The sequence below is a fragment of the Lynx rufus genome, unplaced genomic scaffold (genome assembly GCF_022079265.1).
Source record: "Lynx rufus isolate CCGP_SWC_20201006 ecotype Redwood Valley unplaced genomic scaffold, mLynRuf1.p SCAF_13, whole genome shotgun sequence".
NCBI classification, from domain to species: domain Eukaryota; kingdom Metazoa; phylum Chordata; class Mammalia; order Carnivora; family Felidae; genus Lynx; species Lynx rufus.
This window is the reverse complement of record NW_025814827.1, coordinates 33,249,813-33,262,998: the sequence shown is the minus strand read 5'-3', so window position 1 is coordinate 33,262,998 and position 13,186 is coordinate 33,249,813. Positions and strand designations below refer to the sequence as shown.

Sequence of the window (13,186 nt, the reverse complement as noted above, 5' to 3'; positions counted from 1 at the left end):
TGCACCTTACCAAGCATACAGTTCATCTCTATCTTCCTCTGCTGTTTGGCAGGATCTAATGTTCCTTTTTCCTTAAACCACTTCTTTTGTAGGCTTATTTGATGTTAAGTTTTTTCCTATCTTACCAGCACTTCTAGCCTTCTCTCTTGCTTCTTCCTCTGCTAAATTTCTAAATGCAGAGTGCCCCAGAGTTGTGTCTTTTCTCTAACTGTGCTTTCCCCCAGGTGACCTTATCCACTATCATAACTTTAAATTCATATTGAACTGATGACTCCATATCTCTGGTGGGACCTCTCTCCTGAGGTGCTGACTCCTATCTTTAAGTGCATCTTAAACAGCATGGCCACTTCAAAACAATTAAGATCTCTTCCCAGTCTCAGTAGATGATTGAGACCCACATTAGAACACTCTTTTAATATACATCCAAATTAGTTAGCATATAGTGCAACAATGATTTCAGGAGTAATTCCCTAATGCCCCCTACCCTTTTAGCCCATCCCTCCTCCCACAACCCTTCCAATAACCCTCTGTTTGCCTCCATATTTAAGAGTCTTTTATGTTTTGTCCCCCTACCTGTTTTTATATTAATTTTGCTTCCCTTCCCTTATGTTCATCTGTTCTGTATCTTAAAGTCCTCATAGGAGTGAAGTCATATGATATTTGTCTTTCTCTGACTAATTTTGCTTAGCATAATACCCTCCAGTTCCATCCATGTTGTTGGAAATGGCAAGATTTCATTCCTTTTCATTGCCGAGTAATACTCCATTGTGTGTGTGTGTGTATGATATATATTTACATATGTTTAAATAAATATATATAATTTATATATAAATAATATAAATAAATAATTTATATATATAAATATATACAAATCATTTATATATATAAATATTATGTATTTATATATAATTTTTATATACACATTTATATTTTTTATATATATTTATATATTATATATATATATATGCCACATCTTCTTTATCCATTCATCCATCGATGAACATTTGGGCTCTTTCCATACTTTGGCTATTGTCGATAGGGCTGCTATAAACATTAGGGTGCATGTGTCCCTTTGAAACAGCATACCTGTATCCCTTGGATAAATACTTAGTAGTACAATTGCTGGGTCATAGGGTAGTTCTATTTTTAATTTTTTGGGGAACTTCCATACTGTTTTCCAGAGTGGCTGCACCAGTTTGCATTCCCTCCAGCAGTGCAAAAGAGATCCTCTTTGTCCTCATCCTCACCAACATGTGTTGTTGCCTGAGTTGTTAATGTTAGCCATTCTGACTGGTGTGAGGTGGTATCTCATTGTGGTTTTGATTTGTATTTCCCTGATGATGAGTGATGTTGAGCATTTTTTCATGTGTCGGTTGGCCATCTGGATGTCTTCCTTGGAGAAGTGTCTATTCATGTCTTTTGCCCATTTCTTCACTTGATTATTTGTTTTTTGGGTGTTGAGTTTGATAAGTTCTTGATAGATTTTGTATAATAACCCTTTATCTGATATTGCAAATATCTTCTCCCATTTTGTTGGTTGCCTTTTAGTTTTGATGATTGTTTCCTTCGCTGTGCAGAAGCTTTTTATTTTGATGAGGTCCCAACAGTTCATTTTTGCTTTTAATTCCTTTGCCTTTGGAGATGTGTCAAGTAAGAAATTGCTGCAGCTGAGGACAGAGAGGTTTTGCCTGCTTTCTCCTCAAGGATTTTGAAGGCTTCCTGTCTTGCATTTAGGTCTTTCATCCATTTTGAGTTTATTTTTGTGTATGGTGTAAGAAAGTGGTCCAGGTTCATTCTTCTGCATGTCACTGTTCAGTTTTCCCAGCACCACTTGCTGAAGAGACTGTCTTGATTCCATTGGATATTCTTACCTGCTTTATCAAAGATGAGTTGGCCATACGTTTGTGGGTCCATTTCTGGGTTCTCTATTCTGTTCCATCGATCTGAATGTCTGTTTTTGTGCCAGTATCATACTGTCTTGATGATTACAGCTTTGTAGTATAGCTTGAAGTCTGGGATTGTGATGCCTCCTGCTTTGGTTTTCTTTTTCAAGATTGCTTTGGCTATTTGGGGTCTTTTCTGGTTCCATACAAATTTTAGGATCATTTGTTCTAGCTCTGTGAAGAATGATGGTGTTATTTTGATAGAGATTGCACTGAATATGTAGATTGCTTTGGGTAGTATTGACATTTTAACAATATTTGTTCTTCCTCTCCAGGAGCATGGAATCTTTTTCCATTTATTTGTGTCATCTTCAATTTCTTTCATAAGCCTTCTGTAGTTTTCAGTGTATAGATTTTTCACCTGTTTGGTTAGACTTATTCCTAGGTATTTTATGGTTTTGGGGGCAATTGTAAATGGGATCAATTCCTTGATTTCCCGTTCTGTTGCTTCATTGTTGGTGTATAGGAATGCAAGTGATTTCTGTGCATTGATTTTATATCCTGCAACTTTGCCGAATTCATGAATCAGTTCTAGCTGTTTTTTGGTGGAATCTTTTGGGTTTTCTATAGAGTATCATGTAATTTGCGAAGAGTGAAAGTTTGACCTCCTCCTTGCTGATTTGGATGCTTTTTATTTCTTTGTGATGTCTGATTGCAGAGGCTAAGACTTCCAATACTATGTTGAATAACAGTGGCGAGAGTGGGCATCTGTTTTGTTCCTGACCTTAGGGGGAAAGCTCTCAGTTTTTCCCCATGGAGGATGATATTAGCTCTGGGTCGTTCATATATGGCTTTTATGATCTCAAGGTATGATCCTTCTATCCCTACTTTCTTGAGGGTGTTTATCAAGAAAGGATGCTATATTTTGTCAAATGCTTTCTCTGCATCTATTGAGAGGATTATATGGTTCTTGTCCTTTTATTGATGTGATGAATCACATTGTTTTGCGGATATTGAACAAGCCCTGCATCCCAGGAATAAATCCCATTTGATCGTTGTGAATAATTTTTTTAATGTATTGTTGGATCTGGTTGGCTAATATCTTGTTGAGGATTTTGCATCCATGTTTATCAGGGAAATGGATCTATAGTTCTCCTTTTTAGTGGGGTCTCACATTAGAACACTCTTGATTCTTCTCTTCATGATCCACATCCATCCTCGTAGCCTCTTCCTCCCAATTACTCCTGAAATCTGACATCTGGACACCATCTCCAGTGCTGCAGACCTGGGCCACACACCCTCTTCCCTTGACCACTGCCTCAGCCTGCTGCTTTCCCACCTGTACTCTTGACTCACTGTAGTAGTCTCTTGGTAATCAAGGTGATTGACTTCCTTCACACCTAAAATAAAATCCAGACTCCTGCAAATGTAAGGTGACATACTTGGTTTGATCCTGATTTGGAGGTAAATGTTTAAAAAAGAAAACAGCTGGGGCACCTGGGTGGCTCAGGAGTCAGTTGAGTGTCTGACTCTTTGGCTCAGGTCATGATCCTAGGGTCATGAGATCGAGCCCCATGTGGGGCCCTGTGCTGAGCATGGAGCCTCCTTGAAATTCTCCCTTGCCTTCTGCCCTTCTTCCCCATTGGAGCTCTCTTTCTCTTGAAATGAAATTTTAGGGGCACCTGGGTGGCTCATTCGGTTAAGCGTCCAACTTGGGCTCAGGTCATGATCTCAGTTCATGAGTTTGAGCTCTGCATTGGGCTCTGTGCTGACAGCTCAGAGCCTGGAGCCTGCTTTGCATTCTGTGTCTCCCTCTCTCTCCGCCCCTTCCTTACTCACACTCTGTCTCTCAAAAGTAAATAAACGTTGGGGGAAAAATTTTTTTTAAATGAAACTTTAAGAAAGTCTGTTTCCTCACTGGTCCATCAGTAGAGGTTCCTGGGGAGCGGGGACCTTGTCTGTCCAATTTACCACTCTCTCTCCAGTGCCTGGGACAGTGTGCAGCATGATAAGTGCTTGTTGAGGGAATGCATGTATATACTAACACCTGCACTTCCTGCTTGGTTCTTGTGAGCATCACCCCATAACATCAGTCAGCTAGATGCCCTGACTTGGCTCTGCCACAGGCACCTCGTTTCATCATTATCACAAGCTTGGTATTTTCATGGCATTTTAAGGAGTGTTCTGGAAACCTGTACAACTTCGAACCTATGACAAACAATATTGTATCATATATTTAAAAATTTGCTAAGCTAGGGGCACCTGGGTGGCTCAGTTGTTTGAGTGTCCGATTCTTGATTTTGGCTCGGGTAATGATTTCACGCTCATGGGATGGAGCCCTGCTTCAGGCTCTGTGCTGAGCGTGGAGCCTGCTTAAGATTCTCTCTCTCCCATTGCCCCTCTCCCCCAGCTTACATTCTCTTTACCTCTTAAATTATTATTATTATTATTATTATTATTATTATTATTATTATTTTGCTAAGGTAGATCTTAGGTGAAGTGTTCTCACCACCAAAAAAAAAAAAAAAAGATAAAACCCAATAAAGTGGTTGGCAAAAATTTGATAGAAGAACCAAGAATGCCTCAATTTTGCCATGCCAATCATCCCCTTCACAGAGAAGACCCTTAGGTTCAAGAAACAACAGCAAGTAGAAAATAGGTACCACTCTATTACTAGCCAGTATGGTGACTAATAACTTATAGGGCATACTGGTGAACCGGGCTGGAGGATGGGCTTCACACCCTAAGCGCAGCCTCTCCTGTCCCCTAAAGCCTAAACCAAATCTGGATCTCTGCTGTTCTCTCCTGGACACATGGCCAATGATAAATGGTATGAGAAGTGGTGGCTGAGCCCACCTTGAGAAGGAAATCTCTGATTTTCAACTGCCTGGCTGAGTGGAGGAGGAGGAAAAGACAACATAACCAATATGCTTGATCTTTTACAGCACAAGAAAACATAACCAATCAGATTGATAGTTCTCTTTCAAGAATGGGAGGTTTCCTGGACTGGAAAGAGAAAATAGGAGTCCCTTTCCTCAGGAGCCCTTTAACCATCCTCCTCTCTAAGCCTGCCTGTATTTGGCATTCCTCATCTGAGAGACCCCCACCATGTTCCATGAGCTGCCCAAGCCAGAAACCTAGGTGTAATAAAGTTTCACTATTCCTCAACCCCTATGTTCATACTGATTTTACTTCTTAAAAAGGTTTTGAATCTGTCCATACTGCCTTAACCCTGCTCTAGTTCAGGCCACAGTCCTTTCTAGTTTCCTACAACAGCTTTCCAGATGCTTTCCTGACTTTGTCTTCCTGCTATCAAGTGCATCCTGCACAATGTCCTACCAGCGTAGGACAATTTTGAATAAAGCAAAATTGGTAAAAACCTGTGCTGCTGCGGACTCTTCAGACAATGCCCTTTACTCTAAGGGTAAAGTTTGTATTTTCAAGAGGCTTATAAGGCCTGGCAGGATTGGTCCTTGCCCACTTTCCCAGGGTCCTCTCTCACCATCCCTCCAGCAGCTCCATGCTCTGGCCACTTTGAATTCAAGTTCCACAAACCACCCTCATTCTTGCCTTCCCATGTGATTTCTTTACCTCTTCCTTGTAGCCACTGCTGTCCTGTTCATCCTTCACACCTCAGCAGCTACAGACATCATGTCTTTGTCTTAGAACTGGTGTGTCTGGTTACCTCCTGAAGTTGATCCTGACTCGTGGTCCAGATCTTGGTGACTGTGCCCATTTGTGTTTCTGTACAATAGCCTAGGCCTCCCCATGCTGGTTCTTAGCCCCGTGCCTCTGTGGTCCTTTCCTCTTTCCCTGTCTCGCTTCCCCGTTCTGGTGTGAAATCTATGTGGGGCCAATTCTGTGTTGGTCATCTTTCTGTTCCCAGAGGCTGCCCAGAGGCTGCCTTGAGGAATACAAGACCAGGAGAATAATTGTCCTCAAAAATGGGAAAGATAGGTTATTATCTTTCTTGCTTACTTGATTTTTGGCCCTACTGATAAAGTCTTTAACCTTCCTGCAGGCAGGCAAATTATTAAAAGCCTTGAAAGCCCACCTTCAACATGAAGCAAAAAAAGAAAATGAGAATCAGGTAAGTAATATTTTTATCACCTATTAAATATTAAAACAATTATATTTAGTTAATAAGTGATGACTTAAGACATGATATTTACCCCAAAGAGATAATTACTGGTAATAATAAATCCTTTCATAATAACTGTTTGTTATAGAGAAACTGCATATAGCAAGTAATCTGTTGAATAAGATGTTCTTGTACAAATGCAAAGGTTAATTATTAGTTGGCAATCATTACAAGAACTAGCCTGGTATGAGCAGGGAAGGAACAGGATATGAAACCCGAAAAATCCAGGTTAAATAGCAGTTGTCATTTCTTTTTGTGTCATCTTGGAAAACTCAAATGACTAGATTCTTAGTTTTCTGTTCTTTAAAATGGAAATAACATCTGCTTGGCTGAATTGAATATTAAGAGTCAAAGGGTCTGTGAGTAGGGCTTGTGAAAGTGCCCTGTGTGGTGAACTGTAAACCAGAGCTAATGGGAGAGAGCCTGTCCTGGCTGTCTCAGACCTACACCAAAGGTTTTGACAGAGCCAGGATTCTAAACTTGAAATGGACGAAAATAGGGAAAGGCCTTAAGGCCCCGGGCTTTGAAGAGCATCCATAATCTATCTGGAAATGAAGGTAAATATAAAAATGAACCGAAAATGTAATTTTTCCCCTCTCTGTATTTGTCATCTCTATAACTATATTCCAAGTTATAAACATTTAAAACTATTAATATTTAAAATTCTTTTGGCTCCTGGTTTAATTAACTTAAAACAGAAAAAAAAGGATTAATTTTGAATTCTAGCTTTTTTTTTTTAATTTTTTTTTTTAACGTTTATTTATTTTTGAGACAGAGAGAGACAGAGCATGAACAGGGGAGGGTCAGAGAGAGAGGGAGACACAGAATCTGAAACAGGCTCCAGGCTCTGAGCAGTCAGCACAGAGCCCAATGCGGGGCTCGAACTCACATACCGCGAGATCGTGACCTGAGCCGAAGTCGGACGCTTAACCGACTGAGCCACCCAGGCGCCCCTGAATTCTAGCTTTAAGATTCTACATCATATTACTCTCAATCTGCCCCCACCTCTTGCCCCCTCTCCCCCCGCACCTGTACCCCCATCTTCCCATTTGCCCTTCCCCTCCCTTCCCATCTCTTTCCTCCCTCCCTCGCTTCCATATATAGGAAACTTGATTGTAGTGCCATTTGAAATCAAGATTTTAGTTTGGATAACAATTAATGGACGAAATTTAAAATTATCCTATTTTTAAATTCTGCATTTTGGGCCATTTCATTTTGAAAAAAATTCACAAAAGCATGAATCAGATAAAGAATTCCTAAGTCAGAATTCTTTTTTTACTTTATCGTGAGAGAACAAGGAAGTAGAGGAAAGGGCAAGGGTGGGGTGGGGAGAGAGAATTCTGAGATCATGACCTGAGCTGAAGTCAGACGCTCAACCAACTGAGCCACCCAGGAGCCCCAAGAATTCTTAATATATCAATAGTGGGCTTAGATTGATGGGACCTGTTATAGACAGAGTTTATTTACTAAGGCTACAGAAAGAGTCAACACAGTCCAAATGCATGGCAAAGAGATCATTAATGTTACCAAGGATTGACAGATGTGCAAACTTCCAGACCCCCCCAAATCATCACCTAGGGAGTGCACAGGTATGGATCACATCTGAGTGAGTGGGCCATGGCACATTTTGGAAGCCTTTTTCTCACACTGTAGGTCAGCCTTAACTATATGGGTTGGCGAAGTGCTGTATGTGGGTTAGTGTGGCTGTGTGCCAAGGATTCCGTTGTCTAAACCAGGTGCACCTCATCAGTCTTGGATTTAGACAAGTGTATTATAGGTACATCATGGTGCATTCAGGAATGAACATACCCTTCCTGATCACTGTCAGCCTCCCAGACTAACATAAAATGCATGGGATTAAAACAAGCAATCTCAGGGGTGCCTGGATGGCTCAGTGAGTTAAGCCTCTGACTTTGGCTCAGGTCATGATCTCATGGTTTGTGGGTTCGAACCCCATGTTGAAATCTGCGCTGACAGCTCAGAGCCTGGAGCCTGCTTCAGATTCTGTATTTCCCTCTCTGTGTCTGCCCCACCCCTGCTTGTGCTATCTCTGTCTCAAAAATAAACATTAAAGAAAAATAAGCAATCTCTGGGAGTTGGGCTAACAGGCTTCTAAATAGGATAGTTAAGGGGGTGCCTGGGTGGTTCAGTTGGTTAAGCATCCAACTTTGGCTCAGGTCATAATCTTGAGGTTGGTGAGTTCAAGCCCTGTGGTACTCTGTGCTGACAGCTGGGAGCCTGGAGCCTGCTTTGGATTCTGTCTGTCTGTGTGTGTGTCTCTCTCTCTCTCTCTCTCTCTCTCTCTCTCTCTGCCCCTCCCCCCATGCTTATGTGCCCTTCCCTCCCTCCCTCTCTGTCTCTCAAAAATAAATAAACATTAAAACCTAAAAAAAAAAGGACAATTAGGGGACCTGTCTTGCACTCTGTTAATAAGGGAGTCCCTGTGGGAGAGATAAATAAGTACTTTAAGAGCATCTCTTGGGGCCCCTGGGTGGCTGAGTCAGTTAAACGCCTGTGGGGCTCTGCACTGACAGTGCGACATTGCAGAGCCTACTTGGGATTTTCTCCTTTTCCATCTCTCTCTGCCCCTCTCCTGCTCTCTCACTCGGTCACTCTGTCTCTCACAAATAAGTAAACTTAAAAAAAGTATCTCTTTAGATTCCAGCAATACAGGTAACCCAAGGGCAACACTTTTACAGTGGAAGCAGTTTCTTTTGCTTCCCCGTGACTATCCAGGGAGTTGGGAGGTGGGATACAGATAGCATCTTCCTATTCTCATGTATCCTTGTTTCTTTGAATTTATGCTTATCTGTTTTCAGCTGTCACTTGCTGACTCCCTGGTTGCTTTCTGGTATTTGTTGTCTTGCTGTCTTCCTCATCCCCTCATGCCCTGACTTTCTTTGGAATGAATTCACAGGTCCATCTGGATGTTCTTTACTGTCCTTGCCTGCTTGTTCCCTCACTCCTGTAACTTTGCTTCCCACCCTTCATCAGCCATCCTCTTCCTTGGCATATCCTGGACCTTTTATGACTTGGAACTATTTTACTTCTGTAATGTTTTACCTATAAAACCTGGCATTCTCAAAACCTTCTTATTCTTTGCCTCCCCATAAATTTGTTTTATATTATGGATCTTATTGCAGGATGTATGGGAGAATCATTTGGGGAGATTTTTAAAAATGCTGATAAATTGGGACACCTGGGTGTCTCAGTCATTTGAGTGTCTGACTCTTGATTTCCTATCAGGTCATGATCTCAGGGTCGTTCAATTGAGCCTTGTGTCGGGCTATGCACTGAGCATGGAGCCTGCTGGGATTCTTTCTCTCTCTCTCCCTCTCTCCCCTTCTCTCCTCCTCTCTGCCCCTCCCCCACTAACACTCTTTCTCTCTCAAAATAAATAAAATATGCTGATACATAGGTCTTACCAAACCCAGGCCAACCAAACCAACTCTCAGGGGGTGGGGTCCAGGCACCATAGTGAAATGGATTGAAAAATCAGGATATAAAACATTCACCCCACCACTTCCACAAGCAGAGCACCAGGTGTCACTACAAACTACAGTTTGTAATATTGGAAGGTTTCTCAGTAAGGAAAGTCAGTGTTATTAAGCAAAGTCCTCTGCCTTCTGGCATTCAAGGATTCCTCTACATAATAGCTTCTTCCCCACCTAAGGACCCTTGTACATCAGATTGCACCAGGTAACAGGCCCTCCCACACATCCAAGCCTCTAGTGAGGTCTTCCTTGTTTTGAAATAGGATAGACAGCACCAGTCACCAGTGTGAGAGAGCTTAAGATAAATAAAAAGACCCTAAAGGAGACTGAGATGACCAAGAAAACAACAAAAGCTTTAAGAACTTAATGATTTGTTAGCTCTTGGAATCCGGGCACACAGACAAGGAACAGATGGTTCAATTAAGGTTATGTAACAAGCTATAAATGTTCACAACTTAAAGAGAAATAGATGACAGTGAGTGAGAAAAGGAGGACAGAATGAAGGGAAGCATAAGGATGCGGCACTTGGAATTTACAGGATATACTGTGTAGTTGTGAGACAAGATTGAAAGGCTTAGAATCTTTAAAGCAGCAAAGGTGACTCGTAGAATGACTGAGGTGGTGGCGTGCTGTCAGGAAGAAGATGGGAGGTGAGAGTGGGGCAGGAGCTAGATTTCAGTGTATGAGAGGCACTAAACATAGCGACTGAAAATACAAATGAATATCCCACTAGCAAGTCACGAGTGATACACAAGTGACTACCTGAAGTTAAGCCCTAGAAATGGGAAGGGTAGGGCAGAGAAACAATTGCTTTCCATTATAATCTTTTCAGTACTGGATTTTTTTTTTTTTTTAGCCGTATGTGTATAATACTAGTTTATTTCAAAACATTTGAATTTTTCTAAAAACAAAAACGCCAGGAACAGATCAAGCCTATCCTTTATAGTCTTCAGGTAAGAGAACATGTTTAAGAAGGCCTTCCTCATACTCATGATAATATATTCACCTATTTTGTTTCCTAGGGCTTTTTTTTTTTTTAATTATTTTTTTAACGTTTATTTTATTTTAGAGAGAGAGAGAGTGAGCAGGGGAGGGGCAGAGAGAGAGGGAGACACAGAATCCAAAGCAGGGCTCCAGGCTCTGAAGTGTCAGCACAGAGCCAGATGTGGGGCTCGAACTCATGGGCTGTGAGATCTTGACCTGAGCTGAAATCAGATGCTCAACCAACCGAGCCACCCACGTACCCCAATTTCCTAGTGCTTTTATAGTTTCCTTTCTACATTTAAATCTTGTACCCATCCACATTTCCTTTTGGTGTGAAAGAACTAAGATTCCTTGCCCTCCCCACAAAGATAAAAAGCATCGTTGTCTCTGTATCATGTGTTGAATAATGAATCCATTCTTCCGCCATTAATACTAATAAGTGCAAATATTATACTGTGCGGTTTTTTTTTCCTAAATGTTTATTTATTGAGAGACAGAAAGAGAGGCAGGCACAGAGAGAGAGGGAGACAGAGAATTTCAAGCAAGCCCTGCACTGTTAGTGCAGAGCCCAACATGGGGCTTGAACTCCCAAACAGCAAGATCATGGCCTGAGCCAAAATCAAGAGTCAGATGCTTAATTGATTGAGCCACCCAGGCCCTCAATGAGTTCTTATAAAATAAGCAAGTTTGTATGTTATCTTTTGGTACCTTTATCACACTGTTGTGATAATTTAGCTCTTTACTTTTAGTTTATGGTTGTACAGGTGCTGTTCTTACCTTACTCCCTTATTTTGGCCTTGACAAGTTACTTTGGACTCCGAGCCTCAATTTTTCCATCTGTAAACTGGGGATAATGTTATTACCTATGTCCTAGGCTTTGAGGAATGAATGAGATAACCTGTATAAACACTAAGCCCAGTAAAGATGTGATATTAGCTGTAATTATTAGTTAGAGCATACTGCCTGTCAAATAGCATATACTCAAAAAATTAATGCTAATTGGCTTAATTACTCACACTAAGAAAACATTGAATGCTTTCTTACACTATTTTTTTCAAGCTGGGGTTGTTAAATTTGATTATTTCTTTTGGAATACTCTAAAATTCTTGTCCTGGACTATAATTCAGTACAACAGAGTATTAAAATTACCTTTTGTAAAATAGTTTTTTTATTCAGTTTAAATTCTGATTCTTCGTGAACATCATAACTCTAAAAATAGGACATGGCAGATTAATGTCTTTCTCTTCAGGATGGAAGTCAAATTTCTGCATCCTCTTGTGATGAGGCTGAGATGCAGGTCAGCAGCCAGGAACAAGCTGAGAGGTTGCCAGTTGACCATGTCACCAAAATGAGGAGAAGGCGCAGGACAGTCCACAGAAACCCTGACTCCCAGGTGAATAGAAGTGTGAACATTTTGGGCACTGCCTGTGTCAAAATTGGTGTATTCTTACGAAGCTTTCTCTGAATTCCTTTATGGTACCAGATGGTTGTAAATTCTGCATGCTGTGAGGTCCATGAAAGCTCAGACCCAGGTCTAAGCTGGTCCTCATCACACTCTGAGTACTGGCTCTTGGGAAGCACTTACTAAGGATTAAGCACAAATTAAGTATTTGTTGAATAAATATGAAAGTATTCACTTAATGATGAGTAGTAAGTAAGAAGGAAAGAAAAACCAGCATCAAATAAGGTGGGTTTTTTTTTTCTTTTCAACTGGCCTCAGACCTAGTGATCACTCTTGGGTTGATCTTTCAGCAGAATAGTCATATGATTAGCCAGGGGCTTCCTTCACTTGCTTCACTTGCTTTGAGAGGACTCTGATTTTATTCTTCTTTTTTATCTTCTTATGCAAATATAACTTTACAAGACATAGTCCTAATTTTTATTTTCTAGCTCTGTATACTCCCTCAGTCATTAGACTATCCATTTAGATTATTTGTTAATTTCTCATCCCTAAGAGATCTAATCTTGCCATTTATGCTTTTCAGTGGTCCCTCATATGTCCTATTCCCAAATTCACATTCTCAAGAGCCAATCTGTCACTCAGAAACCTAATTCTCCTACTTGTCTTCCTTCTTTGCAATTTGGGTGCCTATTTTTGGAAGGCAGTGGTGACTTCTTATTTAAATAATTCATTCCCTTTTAAAATTGTACCAGGATCATTCAGAGATAAAGATAAGTGATCCCATTGAATTCCAGAGTCAAGAGAAGCAGGAAAACCAGAAACTCAGAACGGTTGGAGAAGTTCCTTCACCACCAGACGAGAGCCAAGGAGAGGAGAATGCAGTTTCCTCAGGAAAAGGTAGAACAGATGGTATGTCAAATAAGTAAAAAACCAAAAAAACAAACAAAAAAAACCCTGAAATTCCTGGGGGGTAGCCATGTGCACTCATTTCCTAGGACTGCCATAACAAAGTACCACAAAATAGACCCTTTTTCTTGAGGTCACATCATGGTTACTACAAGTTAAGGCTTCAACATAACTTTTTGAGGAACACAGTTCAACCCATAACACCATGCTGTAGAACTCCTAAGTGTCTACAATGAAGGCAAAAGTTTAAGCCTTTGAGACCTCTTCCGTATTGTGGAAAAACCAGAGTAAGAGTGGTAGCTGGAAAGCTTAGGGTAGTTGATTGCTTCTTGATGAGGAGAGTCCATATTTTGTCCATCAACTCCTTCTGGCCTAC

At 40.9% G+C, this 13,186-nt stretch overlaps 1 protein-coding gene across 5 annotated transcripts in view; it reads left to right on the top strand.

The window, feature by feature from the left end:
* NUSAP1 (nucleolar and spindle associated protein 1) overlaps positions 1 to 13,186 on the top strand; it is a 76,590-nt gene that overhangs the window by 38,601 nt on the left and 24,803 nt on the right. For 2 of the 5 annotated variants that reach the window (XM_047075292.1, XM_047075287.1), the window contains 3 exons: positions 5,905 to 5,973; positions 11,752 to 11,895; positions 12,657 to 12,813. In XM_047075292.1, the coding sequence (XP_046931248.1) occupies positions 11,794 to 11,895; positions 12,657 to 12,813 (259 nt within the window). In that variant the 5' untranslated portion in view covers positions 5,905 to 5,973; positions 11,752 to 11,793. The remainder of the gene's footprint in view (positions 1 to 5,904; positions 5,974 to 11,751; positions 11,896 to 12,656; positions 12,814 to 13,186) is intronic. The other 3 variants (XM_047075291.1, XM_047075290.1, XM_047075289.1) reach the window with 3 other exon arrangements.